The sequence below is a fragment of the Vollenhovia emeryi genome, unplaced genomic scaffold (assembly GCF_000949405.1).
Source record: "Vollenhovia emeryi isolate VEMERY1.0 unplaced genomic scaffold, V.emery_V1.0 DF939133.1, whole genome shotgun sequence".
Lineage (NCBI taxonomy): Eukaryota > Metazoa > Arthropoda > Insecta > Hymenoptera > Formicidae > Vollenhovia > Vollenhovia emeryi.
The window spans coordinates 1,182,181-1,207,193 of record NW_011967233.1 but is presented as its reverse complement, the minus strand read 5'-3'; the positions used below and the strand labels follow the sequence as shown (position 1 = coordinate 1,207,193).

Here is a 25,013-nt window from a genome sequence, read left to right as displayed (position 1 = left end):
GACGATCGCGTGAGTCGTCTCGATGTGGTCTAGCTCTAATCGGGCCACGGGGAACCGTGTTATAGATTGTACTCACCTGGAACGGCAAGTCCGCCAACGTTCTCGCGAGGTAAAAAGCTTTCACGGAGTACCAGTAGTTGAGGTGCTCCCTCACGAATACGGACATTTCCATCGGAACTGAGCGAGAAAATAACGACGCAGTGATAATAAAACGAGCGTCGTGAATACATTCTACGACTCGGCGTGACTATGAATCACTTACATGTTAATATCGTAGGCATCATGGCGGTGAACATGAGAAACATCACCGTGAAGAAGACGCATCCGGCGTTGCTCATGACCTCCGAGGCCTCGTTGCCGATGTCGTAATAAATTGCGCCGATCAGGAAGCCGACGATTATATGCGAGATCAGTCTTACCCTTGTTAACGTCTATAAAAGCGAAAATCAGGTAAAGTAGATGTTACCAATTTCATAAAGGAACATTTTTCTTCTTTCGCAGTAAAAAAGTGCTACGTATGATGCAATTATTTCACCCGTTTTTTAAAGTGATTGTTCCTCTGACGCCATAGTAATAAATAGGAGTGTATCTTCAGGGAGATGACGCCATACTATAACTATAGTAGATCCACTCCACCATTTGTTTGGTTTTGCGTCGATCCCGTCTGTGCATCCGTCATTTCTGTAGTCCAGCCAGTGAAACAATTGGATGTGCGGCAGTGTAGCTTTGATGAATACGTACGCACATACACGCCGCTGGATTTGGACCAAAAACATGGCGGAATACCACGGGATCGAAAAGATCAACCCCTAGTAGCACAGTGCATTGGCCAAATATTGGTAAAACATGGGCCCAATATTTGGTTATATTGGGCCATGTTTAGCCAATACACTGTGCTAATAGGGAAGGGCCGACAGAGAGTGGGCGTACTATAGTTTATACTGTGTAGGCACTGAGACGCGCCACTTATTAACTTTTTGACGAGAAAAATAACGGACTAGGGCTAGACTAGGATTCGAACCTGGGACCTTCCGCTTGCCGGGCGAATGCTCTTCCAACTGAGCTATCCAGGCCCACATGAAAGGTAGGTAGAAAAGACTATTTCGAATTGTGCGTGAGCACTTCGTACTTACCATATCTCGTATCTGCGACAGAAATGTCCTCTTGAGCAGTATCCAAAATTGCAGCCAGCCGTTCGTCGGGAAGCCGACCTTCTGTTCTATGCTCTCCGCGCTGTCCAGCAGCGACGTTGTGCAGGATACCGGCATGTTGATCATCGTCGCGCCGGTCGGAGGTTTCGCGACTCCGTTCGGTATCAAGGCGACTCCTTCTGGCTTTGGTTGCTCCTGCGGCGACTCCTTGGCGATGTCATTCGACACCGTCTGCGCCGCGGCGATGGCTGCCTGATGGTGCTGATAGTTGTTACACTTGCCGTTGTTCACAGCCATCACCAGCTTGTGAACGCACTCGCCGTGCTCCCCGCAGGCGACCTCCATCACTGAACCAACAAGATTTGGTAAACGCGAGAGAAACGTTGGACGATGAGTCATTGCGCTTTGCAAGACGTTTGAAATCTCGTTACGAGATTGAGATTAATCTTATCCCGAATCAGTTTGTCTGACGCAAAGGGATCGCAGTTGAGGATCTCGTATAAATATAGAAGCGACAATTGACATTTAGATTAGGATGATGGAAACTTCATCGTGGATACTTGCCATAATCTGCCGGATTATGGTAACTCGGGCAATCGAGACCCATCGATGACAAGAACGGCACTAGGCCGCCCACGTTACCCTGATATATACACTGGCCTTCGGCAAGCAGGTACAGGTTATCAAACATCTCAAACAGTCGCGCGCTTGGTTGGTGGATCGTACATATGATCGTCCTTCCTGAAAGAGACACCAGCGCATATCGGTAACGACTCCTTTTCCGTTTCGCAAACGCGTGAGAATCTCGCGTGAGCTTTACCTCCTCTGCTTAGGGACTTGAGCAAACTTAGACACTGGAAACAAGAAGAGCTGTCCAAACCGGAGGTAGGCTCATCGAAGAACATGACCGGGGGATTGTTGACGAGCTCCAACGCTATCGACAGCCTCTTCCTCTGTCCGCCGCTGAGACTCTGGGTCTGCGTGTTGCTGGCTTCGCGTAGGCCAAGCGTTTCGATAATTTCCTCGATCTGCCGATTCGATCACAAACAAGGATCTCAAGCACGGAACTTTCTGGACAGTCTGACTTACTGACAGAAAAGAAATGATGTGCATCGTACCACTACTTTCTTGGCAGTCGCGCTGATGTCCTTCCCCAACTTCAGATTCGCCGAGACGTTCATCGCCTCGTAAACGGTCAGGTGTGGCAGAAGTCGATCGTCTTGCATGATATAACAGGACATCTTTCGAAATCTTCTGAGATTTCTGTCCTTCCCGTTTATCAGCACCGAGCCGCTCAAGTGCGACGTTCTAGAAGATATTGGGAAACGATTACAATCCTCACTTAATCCTAATGCGCCGTCAATTTTCCGTCGCAATGGTCTTACTTATAGCCTGCTAAAACGTTCATAAGCGTGCTCTTTCCGGCGCCGGACGGTCCCATAATCGCCGTTAGCTCTCCGCACCTGAATTTTCCGTTGACGCATTTTAGAATGGTTTTGTATCCTGCAATACACAGAGCCGGGATAATAAAGAGCAATGGAGGACACGCGAGAAATTGTGTTGCTCTGTAGTCTAAAATATTTTATCCGCAGCACGGATTATATCGCTGGGGAAAATTCGTAAATCTCTTAAAAAATTCAAAGACTCCCGAAGTCGAAACTTTCCGAGCGTATTGCTATGTAAAGTGCATTACAGAAGAAGTGTATTAAATATGCGTGGCGTTATCCGATTTCGATTGATGTAAAGCGACCAGTGTACCCAGCGAAAGCAATAGAGAAACGAATGGTATTTTATAATAAAAGCCTCCAAAGAAATTCTGGCGTAGCCAGCGGATTGCCAAAATTCCCACTACGGTCTTGCCAATGCCATGACGTTCGCCAGATCATTATAGACGCGTTCGAATGTCCCTCGGCCAAACGGAACCCCTGGCTGACCTCTTTATCGCCGGTGCGGATGCACCGGCGGACGATGCAACTGCGCCGAAACGGCTACCTGCCCGTACATTTCTATCGATTTTTTCGGCCAGGTCATTCACACGCGTTGGTGATGGGACGAAAAGCCTACCGCATGGTACCCCGCATATTCGATTCGCCACTTGAATCCGATCGCTCCAGCTTCTTGAATTATCTACGTCTTCGTTCCGGCGAGCCGTTACTGAATCGATAGCGCGGCATCGAAAATACATCGTGCCGATACGCTATTCCGAGGCATAAGCGGCTGATTTGATTAAAGTAGGAGGCTCCGCTCGCGCGGCCTACCTCAATTTCTTTTATATTTCGCTCTCGCGATAACAATCGCGCCTTGCCGGCGGCGACTCGTTCGCGCGCTGCTGGAACGCGAATTGAACTTTCTCCCGGAATCTGGACGTGTAATTGCATTTGCCACTCCTCTTCGAGACTCACCTCTCTTTCTACCCTCGGACACGCTGTAGGCCAGGTTCTTGAACTCTATGTCGACCGGTGGCCTCTTCGGGAGGTGCGTTAACGCTACCGCCGGCCTCTTGTTGCTCTGCCCGGGACTGGCGCCGCTATGGTTCGGCACCTTCCTGGCCAGAACACCACCGGTGCACACCGCAGCCGCAGCCCCGTTCGACGTGGTGCCGTTGCAACTGCAGTGGAGGTTGTTCTGCGAGCCGCTGCAACAACGAGACGTTTCCGCCCGTTCGTTAATTTCGCCAATCGATCGCCGAGAACCGAATGTCTGCATTGGACCGATAACGCACCAGCTTAACGTAGCGTGCTCTATAAATCGCAAAGATCCGAGGAGCGAGTCCAGCTCCTTCCTAAACATGTTATACGATGACTAGTACACGGAGAGAATATCCTCTTAAAATTTATTCTGAAAATTATGTGATCGTTGAACAACATGGCATTTCAAAGAATTTTATTAGAATATTATATTTACTAGGAAAATGTATGATGAAATTTCAATAAACTCTCATAAAATTCTTCGAAATGCCGTGTTGTCCCACGATTACATACTTTTCAGGATAAATTTTAAAAGAAAATTCTCTCCTCGTAGTCTATATCGTATTGTTTCTCGTTTCCTGCTTGATGAGAAGCAGGCACGAACTGCACATGTGTTAAAATCATATATAGCTATATAAGTAGTAGTCCGTATATATGATCCTCGCCACGTTGAATGCGGGCGTAGGATAGACCGGGCTTGTTCCGGGGAAAAATTCGGACGACAGATTTTAAAACAAAAAGCCAACAAGCCAGAAAACTCCGAAAGAATCTCCTAACACCCACGGACAAAATTTCCGGACCCAATGCTATTACACTTCGATCTATCATGAAATAGGATCGACAGCGATAATCGCATATTTAATATTGAAAAAGGAATATTTTAAATGGAGAATTCTTAAATCTGGAATAAAATGATATTAGTACGTGCGTTATAACGCATCGAGAGAGGATTCATTCTAAACGCAAGATATATAAGTTTAAATTTATGTATGTTACCTTATCTCAATCTAATAAATCATTCACTTAATTCGAAAAAGGAAACTATTGATTTAATCTTCATTTTGTTATTTTTTATTTAATAATAATAATATTGTATTTTTTTTTAACAAGTAGGTTGAATAATCCGACACAACTGGCAACAGGAAACTTGCTTTATTCACACAACGTTTTGGCCCTTTTCAAGATACAATAAACAGATTCTAGTCGGCGTATGGCATGTGGTCAAATATCATTAGGCCCAGTTAGGAATGTCGCTGCAGAGACATTATATCTCTCTAGAAACGCGTGATTACTGTATGGGCGCAGAAATGAGACTGAGTCTAATCTATATAAGTTCAGTCTCATTTCTGCGCCCATACAGTAATCACGCGTTTCTAGAGAGATATAATGTCTCTGCAGCGACATTCCTAACTGGGCCTAGTGATATTTGACCACATGCCATACGCCGACTAAAATCTGTTTATTGTACTTGAAAAGGGGCAAAACCCATGGCCGAAACGTGTGAATAAAGCAAGTTTCCTGTTGCTAGTTGTGTCGGATTATTCAATCTGCTTGTTAACTAATTACTGCGATGATTCAATATTCTCAAATTTTGTTTTTTTTTTACAGCATGAGATTGTGATAAGTTATACCTATAGAAATATGTAGAATAATTTTTGTCTTGTCATCAGAAATCTTTTCTTATCTCAACTTCATCCGAATTTTTCTTTAACTGAACGAAACAGCCTTACCCCACTCTATGCGTAAACGACAAGGTTGCGAGGTCGATTTATTCGGAATTAATGAAATCTCAGTGGTGTGTTCCATAAGACTGCAATTAGCTGAAAAATTAATTCGTCTTGTACACGCGATAGCGAATGAAAAGCGACGATTGAATATTAAATGCGCACCACCTTCCACGCTTTAACGCAATTTGCGTTTATTTTGCGTGTGCGACAAGCGAAGCCGATTCCATTAATTAATCCGTAGCATTGAGTAATGAGACCGATTGTCTTCGGGAACGTAGAGCGTTATTGAACATTAGATAGATGCAATATTGCGGAGGACACTGAATATTTAGTTCACGGTCACTTTCAGATTCGAAGAACAATGGAGTACGTGACGTCTCTTCCAGTCTTATTAAATTTCTTTCATTTACTGTAACTTGCAAACGCATTGAGAGGGAATTTATCGCCACACATGTGTCCGATGATAGCATAAAAATACGATATCGAATTTAATCAACGGTATTATAATCGCGTGTAATAGAGGCACGTAGAAGAACTTCTCTACGTCTCGTCGGAGTGGTTTCTCTTACATTTGCATCGTGCACCGTCACGGTGCATCATTACAGCTCGTAGCTAATAACGATTTTGCGTGCGCTCTGTGTTTCCCGTTGTAAACGTAGATTTTCTGCAATTTCTGCCGCGGTTATGGTCGCGCGAAAGTTTACTATTTTCTCATGTTAAAGGAAGACAAAAACGGACTCGGGTATTTTTACTACTTCGCGCTCGGCCAAACGCGAATAAGAAATACCGTCGCTTTATCGAGGGGATATAAATATTTCTACGACTGCCTCTAATCACCGTCGGGATGATTCACTGCCGTGATTTGATTTCTTGCGAGACTCGCGGATCGCACTCATTCGGAATAATTTTCTCGGGCTTCTTATTACTCGCCAGGGCTACGATCGGTTTTATTGCGTATATCCGCCTGTCAACCGGCAATCACGCTCGTTGGAAGAACTTTCAAAGGAACGCAATAAAAGTGGTGAGTTAGATGTAGCAAGTAAATCCCGAGGAAATTGCAGCGAGAGAACGTTGATATTAATTTGTAAAGGAGACCGGATTTGTGAAGAAGACGCTTTGCACTTAACGGATGACAAAAAAAATTGCCGCTTACCCGTCAGTTGGATAATTGGAACGTCTCGCAAAGATTTCGCGTTTGAACAAAACCACTAGAATTTCATGCATTTGTCATATTCTCATTTTCAAAAGTTTCGCACAAAGTTGTGGGCGCATTTAAAAATTGCCGACTTCGACATTGAACTAAAATATTAGAATGCATATATTTAAAGAAGCACAATTTTATAATCCTTTACCCTTTATGTAAATTACGCTACTTTTCAACTTAGCCTGGTTTATTTTTAAATTATCTATTTCACAGTCGTATTATATCAATAACGTTGCTAATTTATTCTAATTTACTATTTCGATAAAGTGTGGCACAAGTATGCTAATTTTGCAAATGGAATGAGTTTAGCAGAGAGTTTTTCAAAACACGCGTTTTCTTAGTTTTACTCGCGTGGCAAAGTCATTCGAACAGACAGCGCGACCAAAATGCGAATACGTAATCTTCATTAATGTTTTCGCTGACGACAATAGAAATATTGCGTGCGGAACTTTACTCGATTCTATACGCCCGTCTCTGTAGCCAACTCTGACAAAACCTTGCCCTCTACTAACAACTTTCGTCCTACAAGTTTTCCTTGTTGTCCATCGATTTTTCATGTGTATGACATTAAAACGTAACAGCACTATAAAGATTTAAAACTTCAAGTGCCGACCTTCCCTTTGTGCCGTGATATTAAGTATGTTATCTTTCTTGCAACGCTGCATTTCACTAATTCACTTGCAATTGAATTACACTCAATTACTTGAACAAAAGAAACGCATTATATTCCATAGATCACATTGCTCATATAAAAAAAGAGACAAGAGGATTATCATATATACATTTTTTCGGAGGAGGGTTGATTTTTTCTCTTTAGGATACTGCCACGGACCAGGTTTTATCTCCATACGAAATACGATGAAACGCAGTGACACGGGATGTATCTTTTTATTTGTTCGACCGGCTCGCAAGAAATTGCCGAGAGAGAGTCACACAAAGGAAAGGCGTCTTTGTCCAGTGCGTTACGTGTGCGCTTGGCGATGAGTCAGAGACTCGTGGAAGCCGATCGTGTGTAACTCGCCCACACACACACACACACACACACCGAAGTTTACTCTCAAGAAATTGCAATTGAAATTATGGGTACAGCTCGAACTACACGCGTATTTACATGTACGAACCCGCGTATTCCTCGGTCTCGGGTATTACTCGAGTTCGGGAAATGCTTGATCGAGGATCCCGCGAGGTCAAAAACCTTGACCGTGATCGTTTGTACGCGCCCTGAAACAATTGGGATCGATTGTCACACACTATAAGCGGTATAAGTCTTCGATAATCTATCGATATAGAATATCCTTGGACATCTCCGGTGTTACTCTTTCTACCTATGGGTTTACGTTTGACTTTAAGAGAATGGGTTTACCATGTGTTTTGTCAGTGAGTTTTTCTCTTGTTTAAAATAATAATGAAGCTAGCTAGTAATTATTGTAATCAGCTGTGCATGGTAATCCTCGTCGATTATTCTTGCACGCGAAAATGAACTGTTTATATCGCAGAGTATTTTCATCCCGTCATTAACTTCAACAATCACAAATTTACTGGAATGACACACAGTTCGGAAATAAGTTACTACAGACGTTATATAAGTTACGTCACATTTTAATGGAGCTGCATTTTATCATGCAGATTGAACGTTATTTTTAGCGACAATAGATTAAATTGTCGAAAACCAAGTTTAAGGACAAGCCTTGAGAAAAGTACGATCGAAGCTAGAGCCTTGAAATCCCTTTTAGACCTTAGTATTTAAGGGGAAGGTTCGCGTGTAGACCGAGGGTTCTATTCTTCCCCTCCCTATTCACAATCTTCATGACGCACGGTCAAATTCTGGCTTATGTAGGTACATACATTTGAGTGAACCTATATGCTTGATCTCGAGAGCGTGATACGAGGGTTAATTCCATACTGACTAAATCTATATGAACTAACTTTAACATAATCATTAAATGTATTGATTATAATTCGCTGCGCCTAGAGACAATATAGTAGCATCAAAACTAAAAATTAATTCATCAGCAATAATAAAAAAACTAATATGACAGATTTAACAGAATTAATTGAGGTTTCCAGAAAAAGTAAACTTAATGTCGAATAATAGCTTGTGTTAATTATAAAATTGCTTGATTGATTAAACATTACAGGAGTTTTAATGATCGTCGACGAATATTATGTTGTAATATATCAAACAAAATTTCTTTAAGGAATTATGGAGTAACATCGTAATATAAATCAATATCGTAAATAGAGTATTATAGAATGTTAAACGGTAGATCACAAGCGGTTTACATTCACGACACGAGGACGAACAATGAAGCTAGATTCCCTTTTCTTAAAGCCAGAAACGAAGGCTGCCTGGTACAGTTCGAGGTAATCCGGAGACCTTCTTCCTTAGTATTATTCCGTACTGCGTAGATAGACAATGTAAAAATTCTTCAGTACAATTTCCTTTAACAGTGATAAATTTAGCTTCACGATTATCAGCTATTCATGAGATATTAGCGACCATTTTGATTGATTTATTTAATAATCTCACTCGACGTCAATGGCAATTCCCCAAAACATTAAGAATTATCGGTAACCACAAACAAGATAAATTATATTATAGTAAGTCTTTGAGATTCCAATTTTATTAGCTATTACTTTTGCTTTCAAATGTTTTTGTAGTACTTATGTGAGACGAATGAACTCATAATAACATGACATTATATTACAATATAGCATGCCAAATTTTTGTCGTTTACGTAAAGAACGATTTTTATGTAATCAGACCTCATATACATATTTCTCCTTTCTTTTTCTGTACTATTACCTTTACCGTATATATTCTTATAGAAAATCCAACGGATTTTCAGCTGTTTGTTAGTTAACGATCTAATGTCTAATTAATTGAGTCTACGCATCTTACTAGAGCTTAGCCCTTTACTTCGATGCCCAGTTTAATGATAGTAAGATAACGTTCCGGCTCCCTGCGGGTACTTTACTTTTCTCTCTATGTATATTTACACCAATGACTCCATTAATCTTTACTCGACTGACAGTTTTCTTGCTCGAGAGATTTTAATTTTTAACTCATTGCAGGAGAAAGGCGATAATAAATTTCAATTCATCTTTACGCGACTTTTTTGAAACTAGATTTTAATCGTTACGTCAAACTGATCGTTGCAATAAGCAAAACAAATTGAAATCGATTCAATTATTGGCTTTTCTCATAACACGAATTTTATTTTCTTTTAATTTGTCATTGAACTTCTGGCGTCGAATCGCAATCCAGACTTCGAGTGGCGCACAAATAGTAATAAAGCATAACAATAATAAATTCTTACCCGTGAACCACATTGTTCAAATTTTCCAGGTGCAAGGAGGGTGGGGGCGATCTGATCGTCACCTGACTCCCACCTGGGATAAACTGCACCTGCTCATCGCCGCTGTACCTGGATGCCGCGCCACTCCCCAGGGTGAGATTCTTTAGGTCAGCCATCATCCAGTCGTGCTGTAACATGAGCATTTACATGTTAGAATAACTTTTCATCGCGACCGAGTAACGAGCTTATATTTCTACGCTTGACTTTCATCCCGGAGAGACAATGATACTCGAAGGCGCGTGTACGGACAAGTCCAAGTTGTCAAAGATACGCGGGTGTATGTACAAAGGTAGAACCCATTGAGAGTACTTAGGCAATGTGCAGGACTTCGAATTCCATTGTGATATCCTGCACACTTAAAGTAATGGCTTCAGAACTGTCGGGGCATTTTGCGGTCCAAGATTCGTGTCGCGTCTTCATCAGAAGCGACGTTTTCTGTTCGCCTTATTGTCACACGGTTAGCTGAACATGCCGTGACGCACGATATCGTTCTCGTACTGTGTATATTTCAGTACTGTATTATCGAAAAATTCTTAAGACAGACGAAACGAAAGGTTTCAATAATTTAAAAGCCAGTCGATTGAGAATAGTCCCTAGGAAGACCATCGATTCGACGTTATTAGATGCGGTATATAGAATATTGGAGATAACCAAATGAATGTCTCTTCCTTCAAATCGACAACGTCCGCTGCGTGAATTGTTAAACACGTGGCTCGATAACTTTTCCATTCTACGCCTACAGAAGGAGGCTGAAAATTTCGAGAATACCGCGCAAGTGACCAAGCAAAATAAAAACTTATAAATTTAACTTTCAATAATAATTTCGATACTGTAAACTTAAGCCAACGGCACACGATACTATTTTTCCTACTGGATTGCTAACGAGAGCCAATCAGGATTTAGCCTTAAGTCACCTGGTCGAAAACTCTGCATCCTGATTGGCTCGCGTAAGCAATCCAGTAGGAAAAATAGTATCGTACACCATTGACTTTATACTTAAAAACTTGAGTTTTTTAAACAAAAATTACTTTTTTCCAAAAAAAAGAAAAAGTATTGCACTAACAATCAGTGTATTATTTCAGCTTAGACTGTAGTACATTCTTATGTGTTTGCGGACTTAATACAAGCAACAAAGTGTAATTTATTAATTTTGATACACGTCACTTTGCACTACATCATAATTAAAGTAAAATATTACATGCGACACATCGTAACAATCGCAAGCACGTGCATCTGTCAAAGTAATGTGTACGTTGAGTTTGCTTGCGTACACTTTCAGAAAGAGTAACGCAAACAACACCCGGGAAAAATAAAAATTATGTTTACTCCATTGCTGCAAAATTTATATAATATACTAAGCAGAGATAAATATCTCATCAGATTATTATCGCGATATCTTACAACCATTTTCGAACAAAACAATGTTGGTAGCCAAATTGGCTCAAACATTCTTTACAAATCTCACAGACTTTTATATACTACTAGACTGCTACCTTGCTGAAAAGTGAGGCAAGGGTTTCGCCATGTCTTCCCTTGGGAAAATTTACTTTAAATGAAATTAAAGTTTTTAAAAGTAATCTTTCACAAATCTAAGAGTTTACTTAAAGAAGATAAAAGTTTACTTAAGAAATTTTAGAGTAATCTTGGACACTTAAAGTAACTTTAAATAGCCAAGCCGGTCGAAGTTTCCGCTAGAGGGCCGTGCGGCATAGCACTTTCTCGTAAGAAGAGAACCGCACGCGGTATTATAAATTATATCACATACTTCCACAATTCTTAAAGTTTTCTTGTAAATTCTCAAAATAAGTTTTAAGTTTACCTTAAATAAAAGTCTAAAGTGTCCAAATCTACTTTTCATATTTCTTATTTTTTTAAAGTAAAATTTTAAGGTTTTTTAAGGTATATTTTCCCAACGGTTGTTAGGTAAATAAAGTAGTATGTGTGCATCGGTCTGTCAGTGACAGACTAGTAATATATACATAGAAGTCCGTGACGAATCCACAGAGAAATATATTATGCAGGCTCGAATGCAAGAGTTTCCCTGGGTACCGATGCAAGCGCGAATCGAAGAAACTTTGGATAATCGTCGCTTTCGACTGGAGAGAAGACTATCGCGAATTTCACCAAGGAATAATCGCGCAGTTTTCCTAATATCTGTAATGTGTCTAACATGCTTACGCATACATGGCGTGATAAACACGTCAAAAACAACCGACGTACTTTATCCGAATCGTCAGATGTACATACAATAAAGAAGTACATCGACGCACGAGAAAGTTTAATCGGTATTTGCGTCATTATAATGTTCCGTAAACATAGGGTTTCCTAATAGGGTTTACACTCTTTTCGTAGGAAATTGGCAGATGCAATCTTACTGTTGATTACTACAGTGACGTTCCTCTCTCCCGGGAAAAAGATAACTTCCACATTGCGAACGTGAATTCTGCTCTTCTTGATAAAAACGGTATTATCCGTATCGCGTATAGACGACGCATTATTGCCGATCGAAAAAGAAAACAAAAGAAGAGGTGTGCATTCGTCGAGTCGGAGGGACGAATTGTATTTCATACACTGAGAAAAATGACCGATTAATTGACACTATTTAATAAGTTTATCCGATGAAAAATGTTCTCAGTGTACTCATATTAGAACAACCAACCCCGTCGAAATGGATTTCAAGTTCCTTGTTTTAAATTACAGAAATTGTCAAGATGCTTTCGTTGGAATTTATGTTGACTTTTGTCGAGACAAAAACCACTTAAAGTGACGTGTATTTAGATTAATAAATTAGACTTTGTTGTTTGTATTAAGAATCCGCAAATACATAAGAATGTACCGCAGTCTAAACCGAAACAATACATTGATTGTTATCGTAATACTTTTTCTTTTTTTAAAAAAAGATAACTTTTATATTGAAAACTTAAGTTTTTAAGTATAAGTTTACAATACAGAAATTATTATCTACACACATACGTCAAAATGATGCTGATTAGACAGTTTAACAAAAAATGATTATTTTAAACACCTGGACGAGACTAGTTGTTTCTTAATATTGTAGTTTTTTTTTGGACGCTGAACACGAATCCAAATTGCTTCAAGTCACAATTTTAAGTAATTTGCAATATGTGACATACTGGTTAAGTTTTGTTGCAATCAAAATTAAGTATGTTGTTAGACCTTTCAATCCTCAAAGGAGTTTTTGTGTTGTGGTTAACAAGATATCTAAGGTTAAATATGAGGTGTGTTGCGGAAGTAACTTAGATCATCGACGAATTTCTATCTTGCAATTATGTTACTCTAACAATAAGCGCAAGGGTATTTTTAGGCCGCTGAATATGAATTTGTCGACAATCAGACTTTGACCGTGGACGTTGCTCGCGGACGCGCGACTCGAATCGATTGTTTGGCGAAACGATTAAAGGACCGGAAGACGCTCCGACTGGGGCGTCGAGATTCCTCCTTAAACGAGGACTCCCCGGAAAAGGAGTACAGGAGAAATTCAATGAATATCACTCGAATGTCTAATCGATGGAAAGTTTGTTTCTACACAGAAATTTTGGTCTCGCCCAACGTCTTTGTGTCGTAGCCGTGTTTTCCTCGCATTAGCGTCACTTTGAGCGGAAATTATATGTATCGGTCAAAGAGAACGAGTCACGTATACATTTTCCTATTTTGTCACCTTCTGCGGTCGCGACTTTTTGAATCGTCGAGGTCGCACGCGGGTCGTGTCCCCAGCGGGCCGATTGGACCCGCGGGTGAGAAGCGAGATGCAAGCTGCAGCAACGTATGGAGTTCCGTGCTGTGCGCCTGGCGATCTCGCACTCGGAAACGCGTGTTCGATTGATCTGATGCGAGGGATCCTTGAAAAGTCGAAGTTCCGATTGCGCACAGAGCACGCTCGAGTAACGGTCGCGCTGGCACGACTTTTGCGAGCTGCCACAAATTACGCATCCGCGCACAGGCACGCGCTAATGTTGAGTACTGGCACGAGCTTCGCTAAATTCCGTAATCGCGCGGTTGCACGCGGGCACTGGAACTTCCGAAAGCTGGTTTAAAGTCGTCATTGTAAGCACTCGCGGAAAAGACGACCGATTCTCGCTTCGCCAACTATCGTTCTGATTCTCTCGCCTCTTCGCGACGACGATACCGACCTCCCCGCTGTCTTCTCCGAGCCTGCCAATGACAAGAGACCGCGTTGTTTTCGGAGAATTTTCAAGATTGTCATTGGCAGGATTCGGTTTTGCAGGATGACGCTCCGGCGTGGCTGATCAGCGTTCGGGGCTCGCTACCGCTCGATATGGCGACTCCTTAACAGAATTCAACGGCAAAATTGTCAAATTCAAAATATTGCAATTAATATAGTGGATAAAAATTAAATAATGTGTATATACACACTATACATATTTTATTTTTTGTGTAAGTTTCAGACCTAAAAATTCTTAAGATTAAAAAAACATAATTGAAAAGTCGATCGTCAACAATCTAATTGTACACACAGTGTTCGCAATACACCAAATATTTTAATAACTTTGGATATCTTATTAAGCACAAGAGACACTAAAAATTTCTTTTGAGGGCTTGAGAATACGTTGAAAGTCCTAACAACGCACTCAGGCCCGGTTTTTCATTTTCCGATTAACTGTTAACCACAAGTTAGTCGACTCTATCTTTCTTTATATTATTATCTAAAAAGAGACAGAGAATTGATTAACCAGAAAATGAAAAACCGTGCCTTGAGTTGCAATGAAAAACAATTGCAACGAAACTCCTCCAGCACGTCACATATTGTGGCTATAACATGGCAAAGTTCGTGAAAATACACTTTTTGCGACTTTAATTGCAAATTTAAAAATGTGACGTGATGAAGCAATTTTGAAACCAAATTCAGCATCCAAAAAAAACCGACTACTCTCCCCGTGTTTTTTTGTTAAGGTAGTTGTTTTGCGACAGCAATGCTCAAAAGTTTATTCCAGAAAGGAACCAGCACTCAATTATTACAATGATATATCTTGATGCAATATTGTTCTAAAGAACACACTTACGATTAATACATAATATAAAATAGATTCGAAAGATTATAGTTTGAGGCGCTGTTGCTGTGTTATCTAGCGTTAAATATTAGATATTTTCTTTAATTTTAAACACGAAGTGTCTTTGCATACGACATTTACAATGTGTATACAGACGCGATAAAGCGGATTTCGCTAGAGAAAATAGATTTTCAGTGAACGCACGGTAAGACTGAAAAATAGTAGCAAATCTCGGAGATACTGCGATAGAACGGCCAATTTCACATTTATAAAAATTTCTCATCAACATTGCTTCCGCGGTGCTGTTAAAACGGGTAAACTTGGCGATCTGAAATCTCTCTAATTTATTCTCTCGAATTTCTGGGAATTTCCACATTATCTAAAAATCCGAACAAAGGCGTCTCGGGGTTTTATAGGTTGACTTAAGCAATTAGAAAAGCCGAAGTAACAATTGGAAATGTCGAACAATCTAAATTTATTTTGTAATATTAAGATGTTAGAAAAAAATGTATTTCTGAGGAAACAGTGCGAACGCGATTCTTTATTTGGCGTAACTGATTCGATATTGCAAAAGATTTCAAGTTTTAGGTATATTTTTAATGAATTCGCTGAGCTTTCTCTCGCTTTAAACGAAGAGAAACGTCTCACGCGCATATAAAAATAAAATGATCTGCGGAATAAATGAATAATTAAGAATGTAATAAAATTATTTATTCATTATTGTTAACGGATTGCCACGAGATATGACTCTCAAAGGACAAGGTGACCGTTGACACGTCTATTTGATTGCGAGTCGAGAGAGAAAAGCGGGAGTGAGAGAACAAACACAATGATTATACAGCAGGTATTGCAGCAAGGCTCGTTAATTATTCGGTAAACTTGCCGATTGTCGTCGTGGATGGTCAAGGAGGTTCGGGAAATCGGTACGTACGTTTGTTGCGACCGGGAGAAAATCTATAACGATGAAAATACATAGACAAAGTCCCCTATTATGAGATAGATTTCTGATATGAGATAGTAGGTTTTCAACGTTCAAATTCAATCGCCAATCTTTTTTCGTAACGATTAGATTACACGATCTAACAAGGAATTTTCAACTAAAAATAGATTTCACCCCAAGGGTGAATCGAGGCAATAAATTCATGGTGGAGCCAACATGATGTCTATATTTGGCAGAAACCCTGCTATCTCATTTCGTAGGAGCTCATCTCGTTATAGAGGACTTTCCTTTAATCATGTATAACAATTGAGAGCGTACGTCGCGCGCCTCTTTGCTTGCCTTTCGTTTTTCGAGGGAGTCAGTACAGGGGAGTTTTCCGGGAAAACCGGTTCCTCTTGTAGACGAACTAACCGACTCTCGCCCCTGTCCCGGATATCACGCCAACCGAAAAAAGAAGATTCGTGCTTTGTCCAATAATTTAGGAAGAGGGCACACGCTCAAAAACTAACGTTACGAAACGAAACGATGCTCGCCAATCGTTTGCTAACGTTAATTACAAAAATAGAGGAAAGAGGAAAGAACCGGGGCTTCAGGCTCGAGCATAGAAGATCCTAAAGAGGATTAAGTCAGCCACTGTTCGCGCAGCCTGCCATTATTCAGGGCATATCTCTCATTCATGTGCGAGCACAGTGTCTCGCTGATACTGTGCTTTCGCGTATCTCCCGTGTGAATATCTCGGAAATCGAAGATCAGTTCCCGACCGTTGGGAACCACCGCCTCTCCCCCCCGCCCCTCTCTCTCTCTCTATCTCTATCTGTTTTTGCAGGGCGTGCACGTGTCAGGAATTACGCCGGTCGCGTGTTTGTGATGCACGATGCGCGCAATTGCATATTGCACACGACGGGCAGCGCCGTTTCCACCATCGCCGGGGCGTTCGGGTCTTGTGTCAGCAACCCGCCGTCAGGCGCCGACACGATGAGATTTCGCTCGGGTTTTATTATTCCAGGATGATATCCCGGAATCGGTCGGCCGCCAGGCGACCTTCTTTGTTTGAACAGCTAAACGTCCCTCGATCGGTCTCAGAGGCAATAGCTCGGGCTCGACTGTTCTGAGCTCTCGTTAATTAAGCGCTCTGCTCGCAACAGAATCAATTCTGCAAGTCTGATAAGGCACCCCGGCACTGCCACGGAGTGTACGGAAAAGCGATTCCCGTTTAGTTCTAAATGCAACGCTGAGATAAAGTTCGGTCCTGGATTTCCGATGAGCCGCACTACCAGCGTGAGATTCGTTCTCTCATATCCATCGCAGCGACAATTGCGCTGATGAATTTATCCCGGTAGTGCCCCCGCGTCGAAAAATTTTCAATTTCGATGCGAAAAGAGCGCAATTGCTCTGTCAACTTATTTGAAGAGTAATACAATTGCGAATTAAATTTGTCTCTTTCTTATTTGCGCAATTTAAATAATTATTTTAACAGGACACACTCAATGTACAGATAAAAAAATTAACGTGACGAATATGTACAACTTTAGAAATATATGGTTAGTCAAGTTTTTTTTATTAACACATAGAGTGTGTCCTGTTAAAATTATTATTCTAATTGCGCAAATAAGAAAGGGATCAATTTTACTCGCAACTATATTACTCTTGAAATAAATTGGCGGAATAATTGTGCTTTTTCACATGCAAATTGAAATTCTTCCGAATAGAATTGAAACCGTACAAAATTTTACTACGAAAAAAAAGCACGTGCAAAGATATTGTTCATCAACAGACAACAATTCTCCGAGCGAAAGTATGATACCGATCATATTGATAAATGCAAATTCCTCTCGTTAAATGCACTGTCGTGTACATACGTGACACGTGCTCGATGCAATTTGCTTATCACGATACGTTTGTCCTATCGATATTGGTCTCGGAGCATTTATCAAACGACCCCCATCACGATCTTGATTCTGGTTCTAGAGACTTTGAGTTTGTCAGACAGAGGAACATCTTATGTTCTACTTTATGATAATAACTAATTGTAAATTGAAAATTTCATATAAAACATATATGTAAAACATTTACTCTTAGATCTCACTTGATAAGGACCTGAACCAAAGGTCGAAACGTTGTGAAAGCGTATTTAATAAACGTGGCCAGCTGAGGTTGATTGAAACTTGAAATTTTATTTATATTAATACTGGCAATCTGATGAAATATACTAGTTGAAAGTTTCATTTTGACCTTTTTTAAACGGAACTACAGAAGCCTCGTAGCGAGATCGCAATCGTACAACGAACGCAACCATAAATATCGTAAAACTGTCTCTAACGGGGATTCTTTCGTGTGCAGCAAATAATGTCGGGTATCGCGAAGATAAGAAGCGAAGTGATTGCATTATCAATTTGCGTGGGGTGTTTGTCTCTCCGCTAGTGTCTCGAAAATAAAACCGCGAGAGCCGTAGATCCTTCGTCAATCGCCCAAGACGAAGGGACAGGGACGTGAATCGCGAGGCGAGGTCGAACGGGGAGAAGACATCGACGGAGACTGAAGAGTGGTGCGTCAAGAGAAGATCGGATAAAGCGAGCATTGATGCTACGCGATCAACGGCAACGTTAACATCGTTACGCGTAGCCCGATTTCGCAGCGCGTCGCTTCGCGCAGCGGAGCTAATTAACTAATTGAAGCATCGGCGATTAAGCGGAAGGACCCGCTGCACTTGGGAATAAATAAATTCCTCCTCCCGTGCTCCGTAATTGATTACCGCGTAGCGAGAGCCACGGGACAGATCCGCGCTGTCCATGACGCACAGCTGCGAGGGTGGCTGAAGGGCCACCGAGGTAGTTACACGACCGTCCCACGCGCACGCTAATCGACGCCAACGGGACAACTCACCCTCGGACAAAGGTGGGTTCAGGTGCCGCCGCGACGCTCGAATTCATACCACGGCGGCGACGCTCCGCATCTTCGACCTGGCGAGAGCACCGCGGGCGGGTGCCGCGAAAAACGGAAGTGTCTCTGGTACCAAAGGGACCGCACGCGGATTCACCACTCCGACCCTCGCAGGGCTCCTCGCTCACGGATTCCACCCCGCGTATCGACTCTCTCGTGTCGCCCGATTACTGACGCACCGTCACCACCGCGTCCGTAACACCACATTCATTCGGAGACACTACCTGCCGGACGCCGTTCGGGAGCGATCGATCGCGAGGGCACGCAGGGTGGCGATCCTCCGGATGAACCGATCGATCAGGATCGGAGCGAACGCACCGAGCGGAACCGCGACGCGCACTGCGACTGGAGCCAGAGCGCCGATCTCTCCGCGACTCCACCACCGCGATCAGCTGTCGAGCTGTGCACTTCCATACCACCTCCACCGACGACCGAGTAAGTCGAGCTCGAGAGCGGCAGGGTCCAGGGACGGCGGCGGTGATCGTTGCCCTGCCTCGGCTTTCCTATTTCTTTGTCGTCGGTTGCCAGCCCGCGCCGAACGAGTAAGGTCCTTCGTTCCTATTGTCAACTGCACGTTTCGGTGATATTTCTCTCTCTTTTACGGAAAATCGACCTGGCGATGGGAGAAAAAGTGGCCAAATGAGAGGAAACCTACATGGAAACGTACATGGAGCACAGGAGATTTGTCGTCGCGTGGTTTCCGATTTTCTTCCCCTCATCCTACAACTGGGCTTGTGAAAAGGCACTTTTCTGATTCGTACCCTTTGGATACACGCGACGCAATCCGCCCCATTGTTTCACGTAAACTTGTCGCTCTTGAGGAGAAGCAAATCTCTAATTTTTCTCCGCCGTCTTCGCTTCCAGCTTCTAACTCAGTCTTGCGAATGTACATCTCACTCTTTCTCAACGGACTTTGCGTCTTACTTATATCTCGTCATCACATGTTAAAGTCAAGGACAGTCCTTGTCCTGGTTGTTGTTAAAACATTCGCTGTCAATATTGAACTTTAGAACGGTGAAACTTCATCACACGCAATTAATCTAATCATATAGCAGCTACGCTATCGCAGGATAGCTGGTAACTTAATCGCCTACGTTTTAAAATAATTAAATTTCTCTTTTCACAAAGGCTTTCGTTACGTACTTAATCAAGGCTCCGATATCAGTCCCCGATATTAGACGCCAGTTTCGACACATTAACCGTGACATTACTGATGCATGCACATTGTCGTTTCCACGATTCTCCTTTGCGGCAGAAAACGAGAATAAAATTCCCGCAGCGCGTTCCTGGCAACCCGAATGATTCAGAATTATGACACACGCGAGTCATTTCCTATCGTTTGCTCACATAACTGTCCTCCGCGTAAGAAAAGATAATAATCGCCCTAAGATCTGAACAACAACCGGCGTATCGTTGGATCTACTCATGCAAAAGAAGACACAGAGAAGCGATATAAGGAAAAATAAGATAATCGCCATTTGACGTTTCCTCATGAAAAACTATAAGGTCCATATTCTGAATCCTCTTTTATCGCTAAAAGTGCCACTAAAAATGGTTTTCAAAGGTTCTTATTGGTCGTCACGGGTACTTTCGTCGATGAAAGAGGACTCGGAATATGGGACCGAGTCTCTTTAAAAGGCGCTGGACGGGGGCGCCGCTTGCTCGTTGTACATCGTTGATCGTCGCGCATGTACAACAAAGCGAGGTCGCACCACACCGGCGGGATTCCCGTGCACGTTTACGCGAGTATCGACCTTAGAGCGGCACGACGGAGTACTCTAGGTGAGCACGACGAAGAGCGCAGACGGAGGGCCGAGCGGGACGATGATAGAAAATAGGAGCGGGAACTGTAATTCCTCCGCGCGAGCGAGGAGGAAAGGAAAGAACGAAGGAGAAAGGAGAATGAGCCACCACATGCCACGGGTCGATACTCTAGCACTGAACCCGCTGGTGGCACTCACTGAGTGCGGTTGCACCAGCGCGAGTGCGACCGCACCGAGGACGGCACCAAAGGCTGTTCGCCTGGCATCCACGGGCGCGACGCAGAGATACGACACGTTCGCGAGAAAGCGCGAGGGAGAGGGACGAGCGTAGAGGCGATGCTGAAGTTCATTCGGCGGACACTTGTACCCGTGAATGGGGACCAAAGTTTGGATTCGGATTCTTGAGGAATGACGCGGGTGTCATCTCGCCACGTCCTGGTCCATTACATTGTTGTATTGGAATATGCAGGGAACGTTTCTTCATTAATAATTGGGGGTTCCATTGTTCGCGTGTTCAGTCCGACGAGTGTCCCGAAAGCGTCATGAGCGACAGGCCGACGATCGCCGCGAGAGAAATGCATTCAGAGTTTATCGAGTTTCCCAATGTTTCCTTTCGTCCCATTCCGGGCGTTGGAATCAATTTCGCGGCCGTTCTCTTTTTATGGTTCGAGAATCGTCGTTATCTGAACAATTTTATTGAGGGGAAAAGTTCTATTCTACCTGCTAGAGTTCTAAGTAGATCCATACCCGCGGATTAAGGAACTAAGAAAACGCGGAAAACACTCGGGACTTTACGATCGCTTCTTTGCCCCCGGCGAGAAACGCGATAGTTAACGCACCGCCTGAAAATTCCTGACAATATTTCCAGGAAGCGAGAAGCGCGGATTGTTCTGGCGGAAGAAAAATGCAAGGCCCACCGGAGCGCGGTCTCCGTTCGCCTCGCGTAATCCCGATCACGGAATTTTACCTGACGTCCCGCTTAGACTTTTGAACTTCAGACTGTGTGTTGATTAATTGATGCCACGCAGCTTGATCTCTGGACGTTCGCTTCGTAATGTCGTTCTCCATTTCGAGGCGCGCGGAACATTTCACTATTTTAGGTCCGGTCTCATCAACGTTGTTTAACTTTAAGCTTAGCTCAATGCGCTCTTTGTCTCTTTCCAACTGCTACTTCAGAAAGAGACAAACATGAATTAAGCTCAGATTAAAGTTAAGCGACGTTCGGTGAAACCGGACCTTAGATTCACCTGTGTGCGATCAAGCACAACGTTGGTCTTCCGTCTCCATCACGCAACCTTGAGTCCCCCGTCGATACCACGTGCTGTTGCTGGGAGTTGCGGTGGAAGACAGCGGGGGCAGTGTTTCTTTCCAAATTGGCGCCTCTTAAGTTTCATAACAAATGTACACTAATGAACTCTCCTGCTGAGAGAAACAAAGCTACACGCATGTGAAACTGTTATCTGCGTTAACGAATCGAACGATAGGAGCGATACGCTTAACAAAGCGATTTGTATTATCTGGATTTTGCTCCGTGACCTTTTGATAAATCTTATCCGCATTATCGTCGTAACATTTTATATAACTTTTTGTTCCAAATTATTATCTAATAGCACGAAGGAGTTAAGAGGAAACGATGCACGTGCACGTTGCAGATTAAAGTCTAATCTACAATGTGCTCTCTGCGTCCAGAAACATTCTATTTTGTAGTCAGTAAACACGTTTAAGAAATTTGTGCAAGCTAATAAATTGTATATTATACATCGCACAGTTTTTAAGCGTTTCGATTCGTTTATATAAAGCAGAATGTTTCTAGACGCAGAAAGCACATTGTAGTTTAGGCTGAAAAGCGCTGATTTCCTGTGACGCCTGGAGGATCTTTACAAATTGTCCGTCGATTATTTTTATTCAACAAACGGGTATCGGCTCAAGGATCCTCCGAGCGAGCGAATAAAGCTATCTTGCACGAATATCACACGCGTTAAGAGCCTCAGGTGTTTCTTGATAAGGATGACAGACGCACGTGTCTAGATAGCCAATGTGGATATTCCTGTGTTATGACAGTATCTAACAAGACTGCATATAACTGACTGTGTCGCAATGTCCTTAATGCTAATACGTGCAAAATGAAAGGAAGCTCGTCACGATACTGGTCATCAATAAAGAAAAGGAAAGATAATGACGAACATTGCGCCATGAATACCGATAAAAGTATTGTGTGAATAAACGCACAGTAATTTTCAGAAAATCTGTACCGTTTGTATTTGGAAATAAGATAGCCCGACTGATCCACAAAAAAATATATTTTCTTTGCAACCACGAATCGTCGCAGGACATATAAGGTAAGAAGTTTCCGCGGTAAATTTCTTTCTGCCGCCGAAATTAATTGCGTCAGGGACTAATCGGTTGACGCTTTTCTCGAAGCACGACGTAAGCGACGACGTGTGATTTCTCGTGACTCACAAATCGGCTTCGAGTCATGCGTAATTAATTCCTTGTTTCCCCCCCACAAGATAGGAAACTCCGGACAATTGCGAGAACGGGAGATCGAAGTTCACGTCCCCCCCCCCCTCCATTCTTTTTCACTCGTCATCTAGCGCGCACTTCCGCCAACGATCCCCAGAAGCGACCATCGCTGGTCGCAGGCGAGTGCACATGCACTCGCGGTCAGCGATAGTCTCTACCCTGATTTCATGACTAACGACCTCGATCTAGCGCGGCACGTTCGTTACGCCTAGCGTATCTCGCTGTTGTTCGCGGCAGAAATCGCGACGCTAGCGGAGATAGAAAGGTTGTCCGCGATCGCGCCAAGCGCGCGCGATCGATTCTCGCGATCGCACGAAACGCGCGACGCGTTCGTAAGCACGTGGGTGTCACTAGAACGGAGATGGTATCGCGTAATTACAGGCAGATGCACCGGCAGGCTTTACGTAATAGGGGGGACTTTCCTCAACTTTTAATAAAAAAAAAACATAATTTGACTCTTTTACAACTGTATCCTGACTTTTCGATGACTTTCGTCAGGAGAACGCGAATCGCTCGTGCACGCGAGATGATAAAAATCTCACAGATATTATTGTATTTTACGAATTTGGAAATATTTGATCTCTTTCAAGCAATGACATCTTGATTTTCTATTCGCGAGATAAAATATATATTGCACTTTATTGTACAAATCATATTCTTATCATAGTGGTGCATCATTTTTGTTAGAGAAACATTTTATATCAATTACTGGTATCATTGTTAGCATTTAAGTCCCAACATACAGATAAGAGTGTTGGAAATGATCAAATTATCGCGAACCATGTCAAATAGCGCGCTATTGGAGACCCCGTGGCGTCTCTAAATTTCGAAGTCACAATTTCATCAATTTTCTGTTATGATTAAGATATAACTTTTGGTCGACATTATGATGTCACTTCGATATTATTTTGACTTCATCAGGACTTCTGGTTCCGCTTAGGGCGGCACATTCGAGACCGCGAGAAAGCTCAACTCTTCCCTTAACGATCGAACTTTGTTTCTTCCGTTCGAAGCTCCGTATTTACAATATTAGACAAAGCGATGTTTCTTCGTCGGCGTCGGTTCCAGGCTGAGATAATTACAGCCTAATATTTTTCGAAAATAGAAACGTAATAGGTCATAGTACTCTGTTATTGCAGCGCCGTTAATCGCTCTATCGAAAATATATTTTAGAGTCAATCGTTCATTTTTCTTTCTCCCGCGTCTTCCTTGAATAACCAACGTCTCTCAAGGGTGTGATGCGTATCGGATACCCTCGTCCGGGTATAAAGTACCTAGGGCGATGTACATGCTTAGCGAGGTTGACTCGCAAGATGCCACAAGATCGCCACGAACCGTAAAGTCTTGCCTGGCGTTCAGTGGCGGGGAAAATTTTGTCGCCATTTTACTTTTATTTCACTCTTATTATTGATGAGCTTCACGGCAACAGATTTTACGGACGCCGTACCTGCATTTGCAGAGATGTGCATTATTTGAAATAGACGCGTTTAAAATGGAAATACAAAATGTAAAACCACTTTTGCGATTTGTATTTAAAATTCCTTTTTTAGAAGCTATTTTACATTTCCACTTAAATGGATTTATTTTCTATCTCAAATGCACTTTTCTTGTAGACTAAGAAATTAATCGTTATATCAACGGTTGCGTTTTAGTAGAAGTAAGTGTCTACAACCTTGCTTAAGTAAGCTGTAAGCCTTAAGACGTAAGAAATTAACCAATCACAGGCATTTATTCCCCTCACTCTCACCTGTGATTGGTTAATTTCTTACGGTTTAACGCTTACAGCTTACTTAAAGCCAGTTTGTAGACCAACACTTAAGCAGTAAAGCTACTTTGTAACTGTTGTAAAATTCGTGATACTGATCGGTATATGTTCTTGGATTCAGTCAAGATTAAGAGCATACTATA

At 42.4% G+C, this 25,013-nt stretch overlaps 1 protein-coding gene and 1 non-coding gene across 6 annotated transcripts in view; both read right to left on the bottom strand.

Annotated features, from left to right (window-relative positions):
• Positions 1–25,013, bottom strand: part of LOC105567870 (ATP-binding cassette sub-family G member 4) — a 35,184-nt gene that overhangs the window by 4,395 nt on the left and 5,776 nt on the right. The window contains exons 1-10 of one of the 5 annotated variants that reach the window (XM_012023103.1): positions 21,830–22,910; positions 9,871–10,037; positions 3,554–3,786; positions 2,537–2,654; positions 2,270–2,459; positions 1,972–2,179; positions 1,716–1,892; positions 1,134–1,498; positions 263–431; positions 77–177 (exon numbers count right to left, since the gene is read on the bottom strand). In XM_012023103.1, the coding sequence (XP_011878493.1) occupies positions 77–177; positions 263–431; positions 1,134–1,498; positions 1,716–1,892; positions 1,972–2,179; positions 2,270–2,459; positions 2,537–2,654; positions 3,554–3,786; positions 9,871–10,028 (1,719 nt within the window). In that variant the 5' untranslated portion in view covers positions 10,029–10,037; positions 21,830–22,910. Of the gene's footprint in view, positions 1–76; positions 178–262; positions 432–1,133; positions 1,499–1,715; positions 1,893–1,971; positions 2,180–2,269; positions 2,460–2,536; positions 2,655–3,553; positions 3,787–9,870; positions 10,038–18,762; positions 21,498–21,549; positions 21,749–21,829; positions 22,911–25,013 lie in introns of those variants that run through there. The other 4 variants (XM_012023100.1, XM_012023102.1, XM_012023099.1 and 1 more) reach the window with 4 other exon arrangements.
• On the bottom strand, positions 1,001–1,073 carry Trnaa-ggc. The gene has a single exon. It is a non-coding gene; the product is annotated as a tRNA-Ala (tRNA).